The sequence below is a fragment of the Stenella coeruleoalba genome, assembly GCF_951394435.1.
Source record: "Stenella coeruleoalba genome assembly, chromosome: 2".
Taxonomy (NCBI): domain Eukaryota; kingdom Metazoa; phylum Chordata; class Mammalia; order Artiodactyla; family Delphinidae; genus Stenella; species Stenella coeruleoalba.
Genome location: NC_137147.1, coordinates 86,426,579 through 86,442,358, shown reverse-complemented (window position 1 = coordinate 86,442,358; position 15,780 = coordinate 86,426,579). Strand labels below are relative to the sequence as shown.

General features: G+C 48.7%; 2 protein-coding genes across 4 annotated transcripts in view; both read left to right on the top strand.

Moving 5' to 3' along the window:
- Positions 1-15,780, top strand: part of FRMD5 (FERM domain containing 5) — a gene marked incomplete at its 5' end in the record, with an annotated part of 339,686 nt that overhangs the window by 313,944 nt on the left and 9,962 nt on the right. For all 3 annotated transcript variants that reach the window (XM_079914501.1, XM_079914500.1, XM_079914499.1), the window contains 3 exons: positions 10,372-10,460; positions 13,493-13,556; positions 14,171-14,262. In XM_079914501.1, the coding sequence (XP_079770627.1) occupies positions 10,372-10,460; positions 13,493-13,556; positions 14,171-14,262 (245 nt within the window). The remainder of the gene's footprint in view (positions 1-10,371; positions 10,461-13,492; positions 13,557-14,170; positions 14,263-15,780) is intronic.
- On the top strand, positions 365-1,363 carry LOC307181852 (large ribosomal subunit protein eL39-like; the record flags this gene model as incomplete). Its single annotated transcript, XM_079912755.1, has 2 exons — positions 365-422; positions 1,002-1,363. The coding sequence occupies 2 exons, from the start codon at positions 365-367 to the stop codon at positions 1,166-1,168; spliced, it is 225 nt and encodes a 74-aa protein (XP_079768881.1). The 3' UTR covers positions 1,169-1,363.

Below are 15,780 nucleotides of genomic sequence, written 5' to 3'. Positions count from 1 at the left end.
CTTATGCGCGTGTGAGGGCGGGACAGGAACCAGCCAGGGAGGCTCTGCCCAGAGAGGAACCTCTGTGATTACTCACGTGAGTCTGGCATTTCAGAGACGAGCTCGGGCAGCCACTCGAGACTGTGGAAAGCAGTGGAGACCCGTGGCCTCTTCCTGTCTCTCTGTGGCCGGGTCCGTGCGCTTCAGCTCCTCATCCCAGCTGCTCTGACACTTCTGGTCTCTGCCTCAATTTCCCCAAATCTTTGCCTCTCTCTTTCCACTACTGGAGAGACCCCAGTATCACAAGTAAAACTGATTCTCAAACACTGACCTCTTCTTCCTAATAAGTGAGGGGCACCATAAGTTTCCCCAAAAAATTAATAGAATGGAAACCGAGGAACCCAGTGATGTGGAGGCAGAGGTGCGTTTCCCTTGGCCGCTTGGTGAGGAGATGGTGATGTTTTTGTTGCATAGGATTTAATGCCGAAACTTCAAATATGAACTTTGAGAGCATTCTGGCACTCAGAAACCTGGTCACCCTCCCAGCTCCACAGTTCCCTATCTACCAGCACAGCCTACTGAAGATAACCCCTGTGCTCTTGGGGGCCAGCACTGTCAGAAAACACATTCATGCCATTTTATACCAAAAAAAAAAAAAAAGAAGACATACGGATATTTACAAATGAATTAGCAAAGCTTCCTGAATAATGCCTTGTGTACAACCGATGTAGTTTAACTTGCATAAATTCCTCAGATACTATCAGCAGGGGGCTGCAGAGGACTGACTGACAAGAGCTTTGGAGTCAGCTGGCCTTGGCTCCAGGGCCGGTCTCCTCCTTCCTGGGGCCTTCAGAAACTTCTCTGAGCCTGGCTTTCCTCATCCGTGTTAAAGTCCTCAGCAGATACTCCGCACCTGTGCTCCCTGAACTGCTGAGTCACTTCAGGACCTGAAAAGACAACAGCTGCCTTCTCTTCTCCGCCATCCTATGTGCGGCTGGATTTGCTCCATGTCTTCTCACAAGGCTCACAAGTCTTGTCTTCTCACAAGACTTTCAGGATCAAGCAATTCCTGGCCAAGAAACAAAAGCAGAATCATCCCATTCCCCAATGGATTCGAATGAAAACTGGTAATAAAATGAGGTACAACTCCAAGAGAAGACATTGGAGAAGAACCACGCTGGGTCTGTAAGGAGCCTCGCATATGAAGCGGCACACATTTATGCTGTGTCAAGGTCACTTTCATCTTACCATATCACTTTGAGAACATCACTACCGTCTGACCAGCTGGGTGTGTTTTATTGGGAAAATTATTTTTCTCTTTGCGTGTTTCTGCACTAGTGCTTTGGTTTAGTAGTAAATATGTGAGACCTTTGGTTAGAAGGGAAAAAAAAAAAAGACATAGCTGCCTAAAGATAGATATGGTCAACAGAAGATGCCAGGTCACCTCTGTATTTAACCCCACATCTGTCCAGTCCCCTTGTGGCCACACAGAGTGCCCACCTCTTCAGAGATGGGTCCCTAGGCAGGGCTGTCACCTGATGGCACGTAGAGGTGGGCTGACAGTGAACCTGAGCATGACAACTGAGTGTAGCAGGGTGGGGATTCTCTGCTGTTGCCTATGGGGGTCTGGAAGCTACAGCGGCAGCCAGCTTGGTGTCCAGCCCAAATCCACATGCACCCTAGGACTGCGGGGGTCCTGGCTCAGGCCTGTCTTTTGACGAGTCTGTCCACCAACAGACACAGAGGTGAAGAGGCTACAGGAAGGAACCGGCTTTCACACCAGGCACTGCACAAGGCCCAATCCCATATATCATATCATTTCATCCCCACGGCACCCACTCCTAGAAGGAGAGAGGGAAGAGAGGTTTGTGGCACACCTTCCCTAGCAGGCCCACTGGAATCCTTTCACACTATTTTCTTCTCTAATCCTCCTGCCAGCACTGGGAGGTGGATATTATTCTTCCTGATTTACAGACAAGAAGATGAAGAAGATGAAGTTTCCAGGAGGCCACAGTGTACAAGGCCCTGAGTGGCAGAGCAAGAATATATGAACTAAGGTCACTTCCTGTTGCTGTGTATCTCTAAGGAGCAGAAGCCCCCAGGGGACTTCCTCTGGGGAGAAGCTGGGAGCAGTCATCTTGCTGGGATTCCACTTGCTCCTGGGCCCTGTACTACTTGCTCACCCAGGGCCACATCAGGGCCCTGCTGCAGACCCCGCGGCTCATCTCATTAGGCTCTGGCTCAGGATTCCCTCGGCCCTCCTGAGGAAGGAGAACAGTTTGGGAGCCTTTACTCTTGTCATTAAGTAGAGTCACTTTGGTGATAGGCTACCAAGCCCTCCCCTTAATGTTGCTACAAGGAGAGCCGAAATAAGCTGGAGTGCTTGGTGTAATAAATACTGATGATTTCTGTTAACAGAGAGGCAATTACTGGGGCCCTGGGGCACACAGCCCTAGGGAGGACAGAAGAAGAGGAATCGTTTCGATAATTAAATGAGATCAGACCAACACTTCGGATGGGCTCTGTTCTCCTGGACTGATTAAGAAGCTGCTGTTCTTTCTGATGGTTTCTTTCTGCCCAGAGGGTCCTTGCCTGGCCCTGGGACTAGGAAGAGGATATCCTACCCACTCTGGGTGGGACAGCCGGAGGGCTCCAGTAGCTAGCTGTCTTACACTAATACCCAAACTCTGAACTTGCACAAGCTGTCCTGAGCTCTCTGCCTTTCCCCTGACCCCCAACTCCTGGCAGGAGCCCCTAGCAGACCAAGCCTACAGCTGCTGGATGAGGAGGATGGAGCAAACCACTGACAGCCCAGTGTTGCGTCTGCTCCCCGGCCCTGACACCTCTCCAACCTCTCACCATCTTGTTCCTTCCAGGGGGCCTGGGACTGGTTGTTTGCCTTGGGTCTCCTGCAGGCCCAGACTGTGGCCTCCTGCCCTGTCAAGGATTTGAAGTGGTCAGACCCACCACATGAGCCCAGCCTTATCATGAATCATGAAGGTGCCATTTATTGAGAGCCTCCACATGCCAGCCACTTACACTATCTCCTTTAACCTTTTTTTTTTTTTTTGGCCACGCCACACGGCACAGGGGATTTTGGTTCCCCGACCAGGGATCAAACCTGTGCCCCCTGCAGTGGAAGCATGGAGTCTTAACCACTGGACCACCAGGGAAGTCCCAATCTCATTTAATCTTTACAACAACACTGCCAAGAAGACATTCTTGGGCTTCCTTGGTAGCGCAGTGGTTAAGAATCCGCCTGCCAGAAGACCTAAATAGACATTTCTCCAAAGAAGACATACAGATTACCAACAAACACGTGAAAGGATGCTCAACATCACTAATCATTAGAGAAATGGAAATCAAAACTACAACGAGGTATCACCTCACACTGGTCAGAATGGTCATCATCAAAAAATCTACAGACAATAAATGCTGGAGAGGATGTGGAGAAAAGGGAACCCTCTTGCACTGTTGGTAGGAATGTAAATTGATACAGCCACTATGGAGAACAGTATGGAGGTTCCTTACAAAACTAAAAATGGAACTACCATACGACCCAGCAATACCACTACTGGACATATACCCTGAGAAAACCATAATTCAAAAAGAGGCATGTACCACAATGTTCATTGCAGCTCTATTTACAATAGCCAGGACATGGAAGCAACCTAAGTGTCCATCGACAGATGAATGGATAAAGAAGATGTGGCACATATATACAATGGAATATTACTCGGCCATAAAAAGAAAGAAAATTGAGTTATTTGTAGTGAGGTGGATGGACCTAGAGTCTGTCATACAGAGTGAAGTAAATCAGAAAAACAAATACCGAATGCTGATACATATATATATGGAATCTAAAAAAAAAAAAGGGTTATAAAGAACCTAGGGGCAGGACAGGAATAAAGACGCAGACGTAGAGAATGGACTTGAGGACACGGAGCGGGGGAAGGGTAAGCTCAGATGAAGTGAGAGAGTGGCATGGACATATATACACTACCAAATGTAAAATAGATAGCTAGTGGGAAGCAGCCACATAGCACAGGGAGATCAGCTCCGTACTGTGTGACCACCTAGATGAGTAGGATAGGGAGGGTGGGAGGGAGATGCAAGAGGGAGGAGATATGGGGATATATGTATATGTATAGCTGATACACTTTGTTATAAAGCAGAAACTAACACACAATTGTAAAGCAATTATACTCCAATAAAGATGTTAAAAAGAAAAAGAATCAACAAAAAGAGTAAAAAAATAAATAAAAGATGTGGCACATGTATACAATGGAATACTACTCAGCCATAAAAAGAAACAAAATTGACTTATTTGTAGTGAGGTGGATAGACCTAGAGACTGTTGTACAGAGTGAAGTAAGTCAGAAAAACAAATACCGTATGCTAACACATACATATGGAATCTAAAAAAAAAAATGGTTCTGAAGAACCTAGGGGTAGGACAGGAATAAAGATGCAGACATAGAGAATGGACTTGAGGACATGGGGAAGGGGAAAGGGAAGATGGGACGAAGTGAGAGAGTAGCATTGACATATATACACTACCAAATGTAAAATAGATAGCTAGTGAGTAGCAGCCGCATAGCACAGGGAGATCAGCTCCGTACTTTGTGACCACCTAGAGGGGTGGGATAGGGAGGGTGGGAGGGAGATGCAAAAGGGAGAGGATATGGGGATATATGTACACATATACCTGATTCACTTTGTTATAAAGCAGCAACTAACACAACATTGTAAAGCAGTTATACTCCAATAAAGATGTTTAAAAAAAAAAAAGAAGAATCCGCCTGCCAATGCAGGGGACACAGGTTTGAGGCCTGGTCCAGGAAGATCCCACATGCCGCGGAGCAACTAAGCCCATGTGCCATAACCACTGAGCCTGTGCTCTAGAGCCCATGAGCCACAACTGCTGAGCCCGCATGCTACAACTACTGATGCCCGCGTGCCTAGAGCCCATGCTCCACAATAAGAGAAGTCACTGCAATGAGAAGCCCGTGCGCCGCAACGAAGAGTGGCCCCCACTCGCCGCCACTAGAGAAAGCCCACGCGCAGCAACGAAGACCCAATGCAGCCAAAAATAAATAAATAAAATAATAAATTTATTTTAAAAAAACGAAGACATTCTTGTCTTCTTTTTAAGATGAGAACACTGAGCTCTGAGGAACTAACTAACATGTCCAGTGTTAGAGGCAAGGATGATACTGGGACTCAAACTTGGAGCTGTGGAGTCTCAGTGCTGTGCTCTTTCAGTTATCATTCATGGTCTTCCATCTGGAGAGGTGGCATTTATTTAGGAACAAAGTGGGACTCACTGCCAGTTCTGATCAAGAGAGGACAAAAGACCTACGAGACTACTGAAATCATCATAGAAAAACGTAATGTAAATTCACCAAATGGCTTTATGTCTGTTTTGTATAGATAGACCCGGAGAAAATTGATTTCAGCAGGGTCTAGGTTAGGTCAACCACACAAATAAAATGATAGTGTCATTCCCTTGCTCTTAAAATAGGATCATTACTTTCATAATCCAGCTACCAAAGCTCCTCTCTAAATAAACCTGCTCCCCATCTTGACACATTGCCCTTGACCTCAGAGAAGCAGAACAAGAAGCATCAGTGATGACTTGCCCTCACCCTCAGGTGGGCCCCTCTTGGCTACACTGCGGGGAGTGTGTTAGGTTTACTGCCAAAATGAAGAACTAAAGCCACTTAAGTGGCAAGTTTCTGCCCAGATTTCCATTTCTGAGCTGTCACGGGTTGATGCCAAGCCTCTTCCAGGGTGCCTGCCTCCTCCTCCTCATTTCCACTCTGGTTTCTTGTGGCTGTGTTTCAGTGTATTAAAACTGGGTGGTTTTCATGGTTGATTGAATGTGAAGGTCCCCAGCTATGAGCCCTTTCAGGAATGGGCACCACTGTCTGGAAGAGCATATGGAATCTTCTTCTCTCAGGTTTTTTAAGAATAATAGAGGCTTCATCCACCGAGACTGAATTAGTTTCAGTCGTGCTCCAGAGAGGGGATGGCTGACTTGAGAGGCATAACAACCAAGAATGCTGTGGTCCTGACTCAGACACATCCAGGATGTCCTCTGGGGAGCAGCAGACAGAAGCCTACTTCATTGTATCCAGAGGTAGATCTGGGCAAAGATGGCCAGATGTCCCTATTTCCAAGAACCAGTCAGTACTATGATTTCCAAAAATCCTTTTCTAGACAGAGTGATCCTCTTAGGGTGAACATTTGATGATGATGTATTGATGCAGGTCAAGTTTGATGGTGGGTTCCATATGAACATGAATGACTGTGCGAATCCATCCCCTCCTCAAGAAAAACACAGTGGCCTTGTCCTGGCAGTACATCACCTAGGCCATCTCCCTAAAATCGGATGGAAGTATCAACAGTATTTCTTGGAGTATGTATTATTGTCCTCATCTTACAGATGAGGAAACTGAGGTCCAGAGAAGCAAGTAGAACCAAGGCTGAAGCTTCTTCCACAAGGATGAAAAATGGAAAATAGATTTGTCACCTCACGACCATAGAAGCAAACTAAAGTCTTTTGAATGTTACCTGATGTAGAGCGGGCCTGGCGATATCTGCTGTGGGGCTGTCAGGACCTGAGTTTTTATTCCACCTCCCAGATAATTAATGGCTCCGTCCTGGGGGTGCTGATTGCATTGGGATGGGCAGGGGACAGGGAGGAAAGATAGAATCCAGCTTGATAAGATGGAAGAGCTGAGGAGCAGCTTACTGCCACCTGTGTCACTTCTCTCCTCATCCTCATTTCCTTCTCTTTCTGTCACATAACTTGTCCTTCCACATACAAATCCAAAGGGCAGGCTCACAAGGAGAATGGCCTGTTAGATGAAAGAAACTGGGAAACTTGTGGCTGCCTGTTTGTGTTTTCACGCTGGTCCACGCTCCTTTTTTTTTTTTTCGGGTGTGCTGTGCAGCTTGGGGGATCCTAGTTCCCAGCCAGGGATTGAACCTGAGCCCTCAGCAGTGAAAGCAAGTGTGGCATCCCAACCACTGGACCAGCAGGGAACTCCCTGATGCTGGTCCAGATGTGAGGTTTCTTGTTGTAATTCCAATCCCATGCCTCACGTGCCAGAGACGAGTAGCAAACATCCAAGCTGCCCGCACTGTGGATGCCCACGTGCCAGGGCCTTGCAGCTTCATTTGCAACTGTTGCATTGGAAGCAGTTTGGATAATTGCTCTCTTCAAATGGGAGGATGGATTGGGATTGCACAAGGTGCTATTATTACTTATTGGGATAATAAGTAATACTTATTGGCGTCTAATAGGGATTTACTCCCAGTTTGTTCCCTGTTCCAAATCAGCCAGTCTGGTCAGGAGAGACTGTTCCCCTCTAACTCCAATACCTGCCTTCACTTGGAGGCCGGCCCTGTGGTGTCCGGGTGGTGCAGATGGCCAGCACCACCCAGTTCATGGGAGGACCTGCCCTTCCCTTTGCTCTGGCCAGAGACAGGCCTGTCACTGCGATGACTCTCACAGATGTCCTTCCCCTCCTGCCCACTTCACTTTTCCCCCGGACCCCCAATGTATCACCCACATCCCCCTTCTCCATGGTCCCTAACAATGAGTAACTTCTCCCTTTCTACCTCAACTTCCCACACCCTCTTTTCCTAAATAGCAAAATTTAAATCCATCAGCATCAGGAAAAATAGTAAAATGTTAGGCTTTTTTAAAAGAGATTCTGTATTGAGTTCAATAAACTCAGCTAATCAGTAGCAGCTATAATATTATTAACAACAACACAACCATTAGCATGTATTGGGTGCTTACTGAACACAGCCTAAGAGGCAGATGATATCATCAACCCTGACTTGACAGCGAGGGGCCTGAAACACAGGGCAACGAAGGGACCTGGCTGAGGCCACACGGGCGGTGAGTGCAGAGCCAGGACCCGGGCCGACTGACCCAGAGCCCGTGGTTCTGGCGCAGGTGCTCTTCTACCGTTGCCCACAGGGGCCTGGAGTGCGAGACCTGGAGGGAGGCCTTCCCTGCCCACTTCGCTGCTTCCCGTCCCTCCTCTACCATCCACAATCCATCCACAAGCCTCTGCAGGCCCTGCCCTTCCTTTCCAACCTTCCGCCTGTTCTTCCTTCTGGGCCTGTCCTTCAGCGAGCAGCAGAAGACACCTTCCCCCCCTGCCCCACTGTGCCCTCCCCTCGTTCTGCTCACGTGTGGGCTTCCCCCCCACTGCCGGCAGACACACTGGTCCCTCTGGCCCCCACCTCACTGCCTCACACATTCTCCTGATAAATGTCTGCTGCAGGCCTGTTCTCTGAGTACAAATAAGGTAAGGCCTCCACCCTCGAGTCTCTGTCCAAACCCGCAGTTGTAGGCCTTGCTCAGGTCCTGCCTGCACAGTGAGCTGAAGGCCTCCCGGTGCCCACCCTCCAACCCTGTGTGCAGAGCCCTCCCTCACCCACCGCCGCACCCCCCCCCCCAGGCCAGCCTGCCCAGTTAGTGCCGGTGCCCCCTGTGAGGGACAGTGTTTGTGCGCAGTGCTGGCGCTCAGCTGTTAGCACCCACCACCAAGCCCTGATGACAGGCAGGGGGAAGCCCAGCCCCGTGGCTTCAAAGTATCTCCATTCAGGTTATTTTTAAACAGCATTTTGCTGTGCCCATGGGTTGAATGACACTGTGCTTGCAGCCAAGTGTTGGGGTCACGACAAACCCTGAGGAAAGGACAGTAACAACTATGCATTAATTCAAGTGTCTGCAAAATATATATTTAGTTTATTCCCTGGGCCCAGATGCTAACACCTGTAATCCTGACTCTAAGAGATAGCTTTAAGGCAAAACTGCACTTTTCCTTGAGGCAAGGCTCATGAGGCCCTGCAGAGGCCCCACTGTTCTTAGGACTGATTAGGCTGAAGATCTGTGCCAGGGAGGCAAAGCCTGAAGGCAGGAGAGACTAGGAGAGCCTGACAGCCACGGCCCACACTTGCACCCATCACACCAGGGGCCTGGCCCCGACCCCATGGCACTATCTGAGCTGTGGCCCAGACAACTGGCCTGTATGCCCATTTGATCAGCAGCCTGGCATAATTTTCTGGCCACCTGAACACACACCCTGACAGAGCAGAGTCTCACCTGTGGCCGCTATCAGGTGAGAGAATGTAATCGTCACCCAGCTTTCTGTGCCCCATCCCAGGCTAGAAAAGACCTGGGCCTCCTGGAGCTCATTTCCCACGTGATGGAACCAGGACCTACAGCTTCTGCACCTTCTCCCCTCTTTGCCCAGTAGAACCTTAAGCCTTGTGTTTACCAACTGATAGTGACAGCTGACCAGGAGGCCTCTTTGTTGGTTCAGGCACCACAGGGCTGGCGATATCTGTTCCACTTGGCCAGTTGCTTCTTATATTTTCTTCAGCTAAACTTTCCTAAGGGAGCCCAGTGTGTCAGGCCATCATGATAATGATAACTGCTATTCTCTCTCTCACTCACACAGAACAGCTTTCTCGAAATATAATTCACACATCAAAAAAATCCATCCTTTTCAAAGTGTGCAATTCGATGGTTTTTAGTACATTAACAGAATTGTGAAACTTGTGAAACAATCACCACTATCTAATTTTAGAACATCTTCATCACCTTCAAAAATAAACCCTGTGCCTATTAGCTGTCACTCCCTATCTCCTCTTCCCCACAGCCCCTGGCAACCAGTAGTATACTTTTTGTCTCTCTGGATTTTCCTGTTCTGGATATTTCATATAAATGCAAGCATACAACATGTGATCTTTTGTAACTGGCTTCTTTCACTTAGCATAATGTTTTCAAGGTTCATTTGTGTTGTTACAGGTATCAGTACTTCATTCCTTTTTACTGCTGAATAATATTCCATTGTGTGGATGTACCACATTTTGTTTATTCACTTATCAGCTGATGGACATTTGGATTATTTCCACTTTGCAGCTGGTATGAATAATCCTGCTATGAACATTCATGCACAAGTTTCTGTGTGAACATAATTTTCAATTCTCTTGGGTACATACCTAGGAGTGGAATTGCTGGGTCATGGTAACTCTATGTTTAACAATCTGAAGAACTTCCAAACTGCTTTCCAAAGTGACTGCACCATTTTACAATCCCACCAGCAATGTGTGAGGGTTTGCGGTTCTCTTTGGATATTCACCACAGCTTTCTAAGATTGGTATTATAATCTACAACTTACAGTTAAGGCCACCGAGGCTCAGAAAAGGTAAGTAACTTGGCTATTACTTCCAAATGCCAGGCTCTTCCCTCTGTGACCAATGGCCAAGTATTAACCCTGTATCCCCAGTGAACAACTGTGTTTCTCACCCTTTTACCTCTATGCCTGCATCACCCTGATGAGAAATCTTTATGTGTTACAGGATGTGTCAGGAAATGCTGCATTTCTGGCCTTCACTCCTTTTGGGTTTGTTGTTCTGCAAGGAAACAAGAGGGTCCACTTCATTAAATGGTGAGTATCTTTATTTCCAAAACAGGCTTTTTATACCTCACCAACTGGGGAGGGCTGTGGTTCCCATGTCCTATGTCTGTGATTGGGCGAGTTCTGGTTCTGAGCCCTCTCCAAAGCCTTGCATCCATAATGGTAACTGATGAAGGTAGTGGTCTCTTCTAGGGATCCTATGCTTCCACAGGGGTGTTCCTGAGAGCCAACAGCCTCTCCAGAGAGAGAAAGGGTATGGAAAGTTGGTTTCTGGGTAGGATGAGACGTCTAGAGCTGGAGCCAATGTTAGGGAAGCAAAGTTCCCATGAGTCCTTGGGACTGTCCCCTGCTGAGGACCATAGCATCTGCAGGGATGTTTACTCCTTACCCACTCTCCTAACGAAGGAGGGCTTGCAATGACCCCTGGGGCAGATATAAGTTACCCTGTTGCTCTGGCAGAACACCCTCCTCGGACCAAACCCCACGGTGGCCCTGCCTGCAGGAGCACAGATGCTGCTCTGTCTCCCGTCCCTCTTCAGGGCTTAGGTGTCCTCAGCCTCCAAGAGTCACATCCCCACTCTTTCTTCCCTCCCCTGCTTCTCCCGCTCCCAGTTCTAGCAGGCAAGAGCCACTGCTGCAGCCACAGCTGCTCGGAACTGCTTCCTGTCTGCCCACCTGTTGGGGTCTGTTCTGCTGCGTGGCTCTGTGAGCTGATGCAGCAGACTCTGGTTTGTTGATGGACGTTTGGCTCTCCTAGAGACCCGTTTTCTGGCCCACGCAAACATCTTGCAGCCTCATGTTGTATATTTTACTAAGCCCCTGTGATCTCTGAACCTTCCTGGGCCTTAGACTGCCAAGTCTAAGCTGGCCAGCTCCTCTCAGGGGCTTGAACCAGGTGTCTTTCCTTGGCCCAGCAGAGCTCAGCCAGGGAAGCCTGCTCCTGTCTTGTTTCCTCCACCTTCTCAAGAAGAGCTAGCAGGGAACCTGGTGACAGAGCTGCTCCCTGGTGAGCTTTCTGCTGGGGATGCTGCAGGCCAGCTCTCCTGCGACATCCTCTTCAGCTCCCCTGTTATCTTGTGGACAGACACCCCCTTTCCAACCCTTGTGGCTCTTGTGAAGCTTGGCGACATGATCAACCACAGTGCTTGTGAAACTGCTCCCCAGACATGCCCGGCCAGGCCCCATTCCCCAGAAAACCCTTCCCAGGGCGGCCTGCTGCACTGGGCTAACAGGTGTGCTCCCCAACACGCCCATTTGCTACCCCTTCTCAAGCTGGCCCACTCACTGCACTTCTTGGGTGAAGATGGTGAGGGTTTGGGGTCTTCTGTTGAACAAGATACTTTTCAGAAAAAGACAGTGAACAGGGTCAGGCCACCGCTCTCCCAGGGAGGAGCACTTGCTCTTTGGAGACCTCTGGGTCATCTGATGTTCCTTAGAAGGCCCGGATCCTGGCCACACTCCAACCAGGGTAGCTGTCTTTATGAGGTGGCTGGTAGGGGGCATTTTAGCTAGAAACAGGTAGGACACACCGGGGCCTGTAGTCCCTAAAGTATCCTTACCCTCCAGAAGCCCTGCTGCTCACTGGGGTGTCCCAGACCCTTTTCCTTCTATAGCTTCTCTCACAGCCCATTTCTTCAGGACGTCTCTTCATATGCCTCAACTTTAAAGTAATAGATGTAAATTTAATCACACTTCCAATAGAAAATTTCCTACTTTCCTATCTTGCTTATTGAAGCCTAGGATGATCTGTGTGCTTGTTTATATATCAGTCAATTGATATTTATTGTATTCTGTATGTGTATGAGAGATTGATTGATTGGGAGGGAATCTAACAGGGAAGGAATCCCATGTGGCTTGTACTAGCTCAGAACTGGTGGTCAGAAGTTGTGAGCTCTCATCCTGACCCAGCTATGATTTCCAGGGAACAGGTGACCTTCCTCTGTCCCCTGAGTTTTGTCCAGTAGTAAATTGGGTACATTGTTTTCACTACCTTTCTGCTACTTTCTAGGATATTGAGGAAATCTCCCTAGAAATCGCAAAGAGGAAGAAGCCAAGTGGAGGCAGATATGCATGGTCAGACCTCCTTGGGGGGTCCCAGTTGGGTAGAAAAATAAAGACTCTGCCCCCAGTGAGGTAGGAGGGCCTTCAGGCTCCAGAGGGTAGCTGTGTCAGGCCAATGGAAGGGAAGTGAGGAGTGACCAATGCTGAGGCCTAGTTCTCTGGCTCTCAGGGACATCCACCTAAGACCCCAGTCATTTTTCCATTTTGTAAATGTAACCAAGGCTGAGAGCAGTATGTGGAGGTGAGGTCTAAGTCGTGCCATGTACAGTAACCATGTCACTTCTTCTGATTTGTGTCTGTCCTGCGGGTGGATGTACCCCAGTATCCTGTTTGCCTCTTTTACTGCAGCCATTCACTGGGCTGGTGGCTTCAAGGATTTTTCTACAAAAACCCCTAAGCCCCTTTCCTGGTCAGTACGCTGCATGACTGTTCCATGTAATCTGTTCTCTCTCTTTGGTATGTTGCCCTGCCCCCCCTCCCTGAGATCGTTTGACATTTGTCTGCATTAAACTGCATTTTCCATCCAGTGGCACAGTCACCTGAAAGACTCAACTCCCTCAGAACCTGGTCGCATTGTTTTTCATTATTTGCTGTTATCTTGAACTTTGGCCTCATCAGCTACCTGTGGCATCTTACATTTGACAGTCCCATCAAGATAATGCACCTGTGTTATGAACCAAATCCCGAAATGGCCCAGGACCACTCTACCTAGACTCACTTCCCATGCAAACGTTTCCCTTTTACAGCCACTGTTGATGAGCCCGAAATCCTCCTATCACCCTATTATTATAGTGTGATTGACCAGAAAACTGTGGATTGAACTGTTTCAACAACTGTTCTCTAAGGCCCCTGCGCTGCTGTCTTGTTTCAGTTCTAATTTTGGCTAAAACTGTGTCTGTGCCTGGAGCCCCTTCCAGTCGGGGTGGGCTGTGCATCTACAAGACTTAGCTGTGAGCAAGCAGCCCACAGTGAGATGACGGGCGTTCTCTTTGTGCTTCTAGGAATGAGGTGACCAAGCTGAAATTTGAAGGAAAGACTTTTTATTTGTACGTAAGTCAGAAAGAGGTGAGTGCTGGCTTCCTTCTCTTCAGGGAGGGCTGGGGCACTGGGGTGGCTCCTGATGGCCAGGGCTGAACCAAAGTGGTCCATCCAGGCAGAGCTAAGCCCCCTGCATGCCAAGCCGGGAACAAGTTCAAGGCTGGAGGTGAGGAGACATGAGATGACGACAGGTGGCTGTAGGTCCTGGAGCACAGGGACTTCCTCAGGGATGCTGGTGACCCTCAGAGGTTCCATACCTCCAGGAAGTACAGAGTAAGATTCTTTTGCTTCCATATGAAAATTCCAGGAAGATAATACCAAAAAAAAAAGTGAGAAGAAAGAAAGAAAGAAAATTCCAGAGGAGAGTGCCACTTTCTCTGGGGAGGGCTCACTTGGTTCAAGCAGTGCCAGCAGAGACTTACTCTGATTGGACCTGCCAGGTGTGCCCTTCTGCACTGAACTCAGCTCTGTCCTGTGGGTGCTGCAGGCTTCTCCTCCGGCCAGCAGCCCCTTCCCCATCTGAAGCCTCTCCCTGAGAGCACTGGGGAGCCTTCAGACAGCTCAGGGCTCAGTGTCCTGGGCCTCTTCACCCTTTGCTTTGCCATCCACACTAAGCTGTTTCTATGTGGGATTTTTTGTAGGAAAAGAAAATTATTCTCACATATTTTGCTCCAACTCCAGAAGCCTGCAAGCATCTCTGGAAATGTGGGATAGAGAACCAAGCCTTCTACAAGTGAGTGGACACCTGGGATGGGAACTGGCTTTATCAGGGCCAAAGCCATAGAAGCTACTTTCAGAGGAACAATGGTCAGGAAAGTTTGAGAAACTCTGACAAAGGAGACATGAGATGACAAGGCTGGGCTTCCTTATAAAACTCAGACCCCTTTCCGGGTGGCTGTCTGTACCACCTGGAGGGTCAGAGCTGATGTCTGGCAATGTGTGTCAGCGGAGTTGCCCAAGGTGTCTACCTTGCGATGTCGTTGGACAGCCCCCAGTGGCAAAGCAGTTCTGGGTCTTTTCAGGGTAAGGCTTGGGCCAGAGAAAGCCCACAGGTGCCTGACTTGAATAAAGCTGGCCCCTTGGAGCCATTCAGAGCCCAGAATACAAGAGCTCCATGAAGGAACAGGCGCAGCCCAGAGCAGCTCCCTAAGCCTTGGAGAGACTCTGGGGCCCGCTCCCCAGTGGGTGGCCTGGTGCTGAGCTGGGATTGATACCAGCCCTTCCTGGTGTGTCACTGACAGAGGTGTTGACAGTGACAGGCCAAGTGCTCAGGAGCCGGGGGTGGGGTAGCTGGAGGAAGCAAGGACTTGACTGTTACTGAGATAGCAGCTTTGGGGCAAAGGAGAGAGCTTAGCTTACCAAATGATTTTGTAAAGTATATTGAGGCTTTTGTGCCCAGTTTTCTTTGATTAAAAAAGTTGTTATAAAAGCATTAGGGAGCAAAGAAATAGCCCATCGAGAAACTGGGGTGAGGCCAGATGAAGTGTATTTTGCTAAAACCCTTGGTCTTGTTTTTAAAATAGAATGCCATGACTTAGGCTTTAATAAGCTGCATCTTAATCAGAACAACATAAGACAGAATGTGTGGTATACTCCTCTGACAGGCCATAGTTCTCCCTCCAGTAACCTGAAGGATCCAGAGCAGAATTGCTCTGGGCTGGGAGGGCACCATCTTCCTCCCCACTCAACAGACTCTGCTACCTGCTGACTGCTGTGGGATGCTGGCCCCCACAGGCTGTTTCTTGGGCAGGCTTTCTGAGTTGTATAATCAATCCTGTGCATTTGATACCAGAATCAGGGGTGAGTTGAATGGGCAGCCTGAATTTTCACCTGAGTGGGCTTCTTTCTTCTCATGGAGAAGACACTCGGAAGACTTCCATGTGGTCACCTTTCCCTCCTATTCAGTCCCTGGCTGTCCAAGGAAAGCCGAGAAAACATTTCAGCACCATTTCTGGAGGCCCTCCTTTGTTTTTCCGTCTGAGCCATGGGAACAGGATTGTGCTTCTGAGCCTGTGACCAAACTCAGTTTCTGAGTCTTTCCTTAACAAATTGCCCACATCCACACTGGAAACCAAGGCCGCTTTTCACTGTTCTCCATGACTACTAATTAGGTGTTAAAAGCCTCTAGCCTGGGTCAGACCCTCATTTATGCCAAGTCGCTAGCAGGAGCCACTTCGGCGTCACTCAGAGTGTCTGTCATGGGCAGATCCCTGCCCCGCTTTTGGCCTAGTGCTTTGAAGGGAGCCGGTCA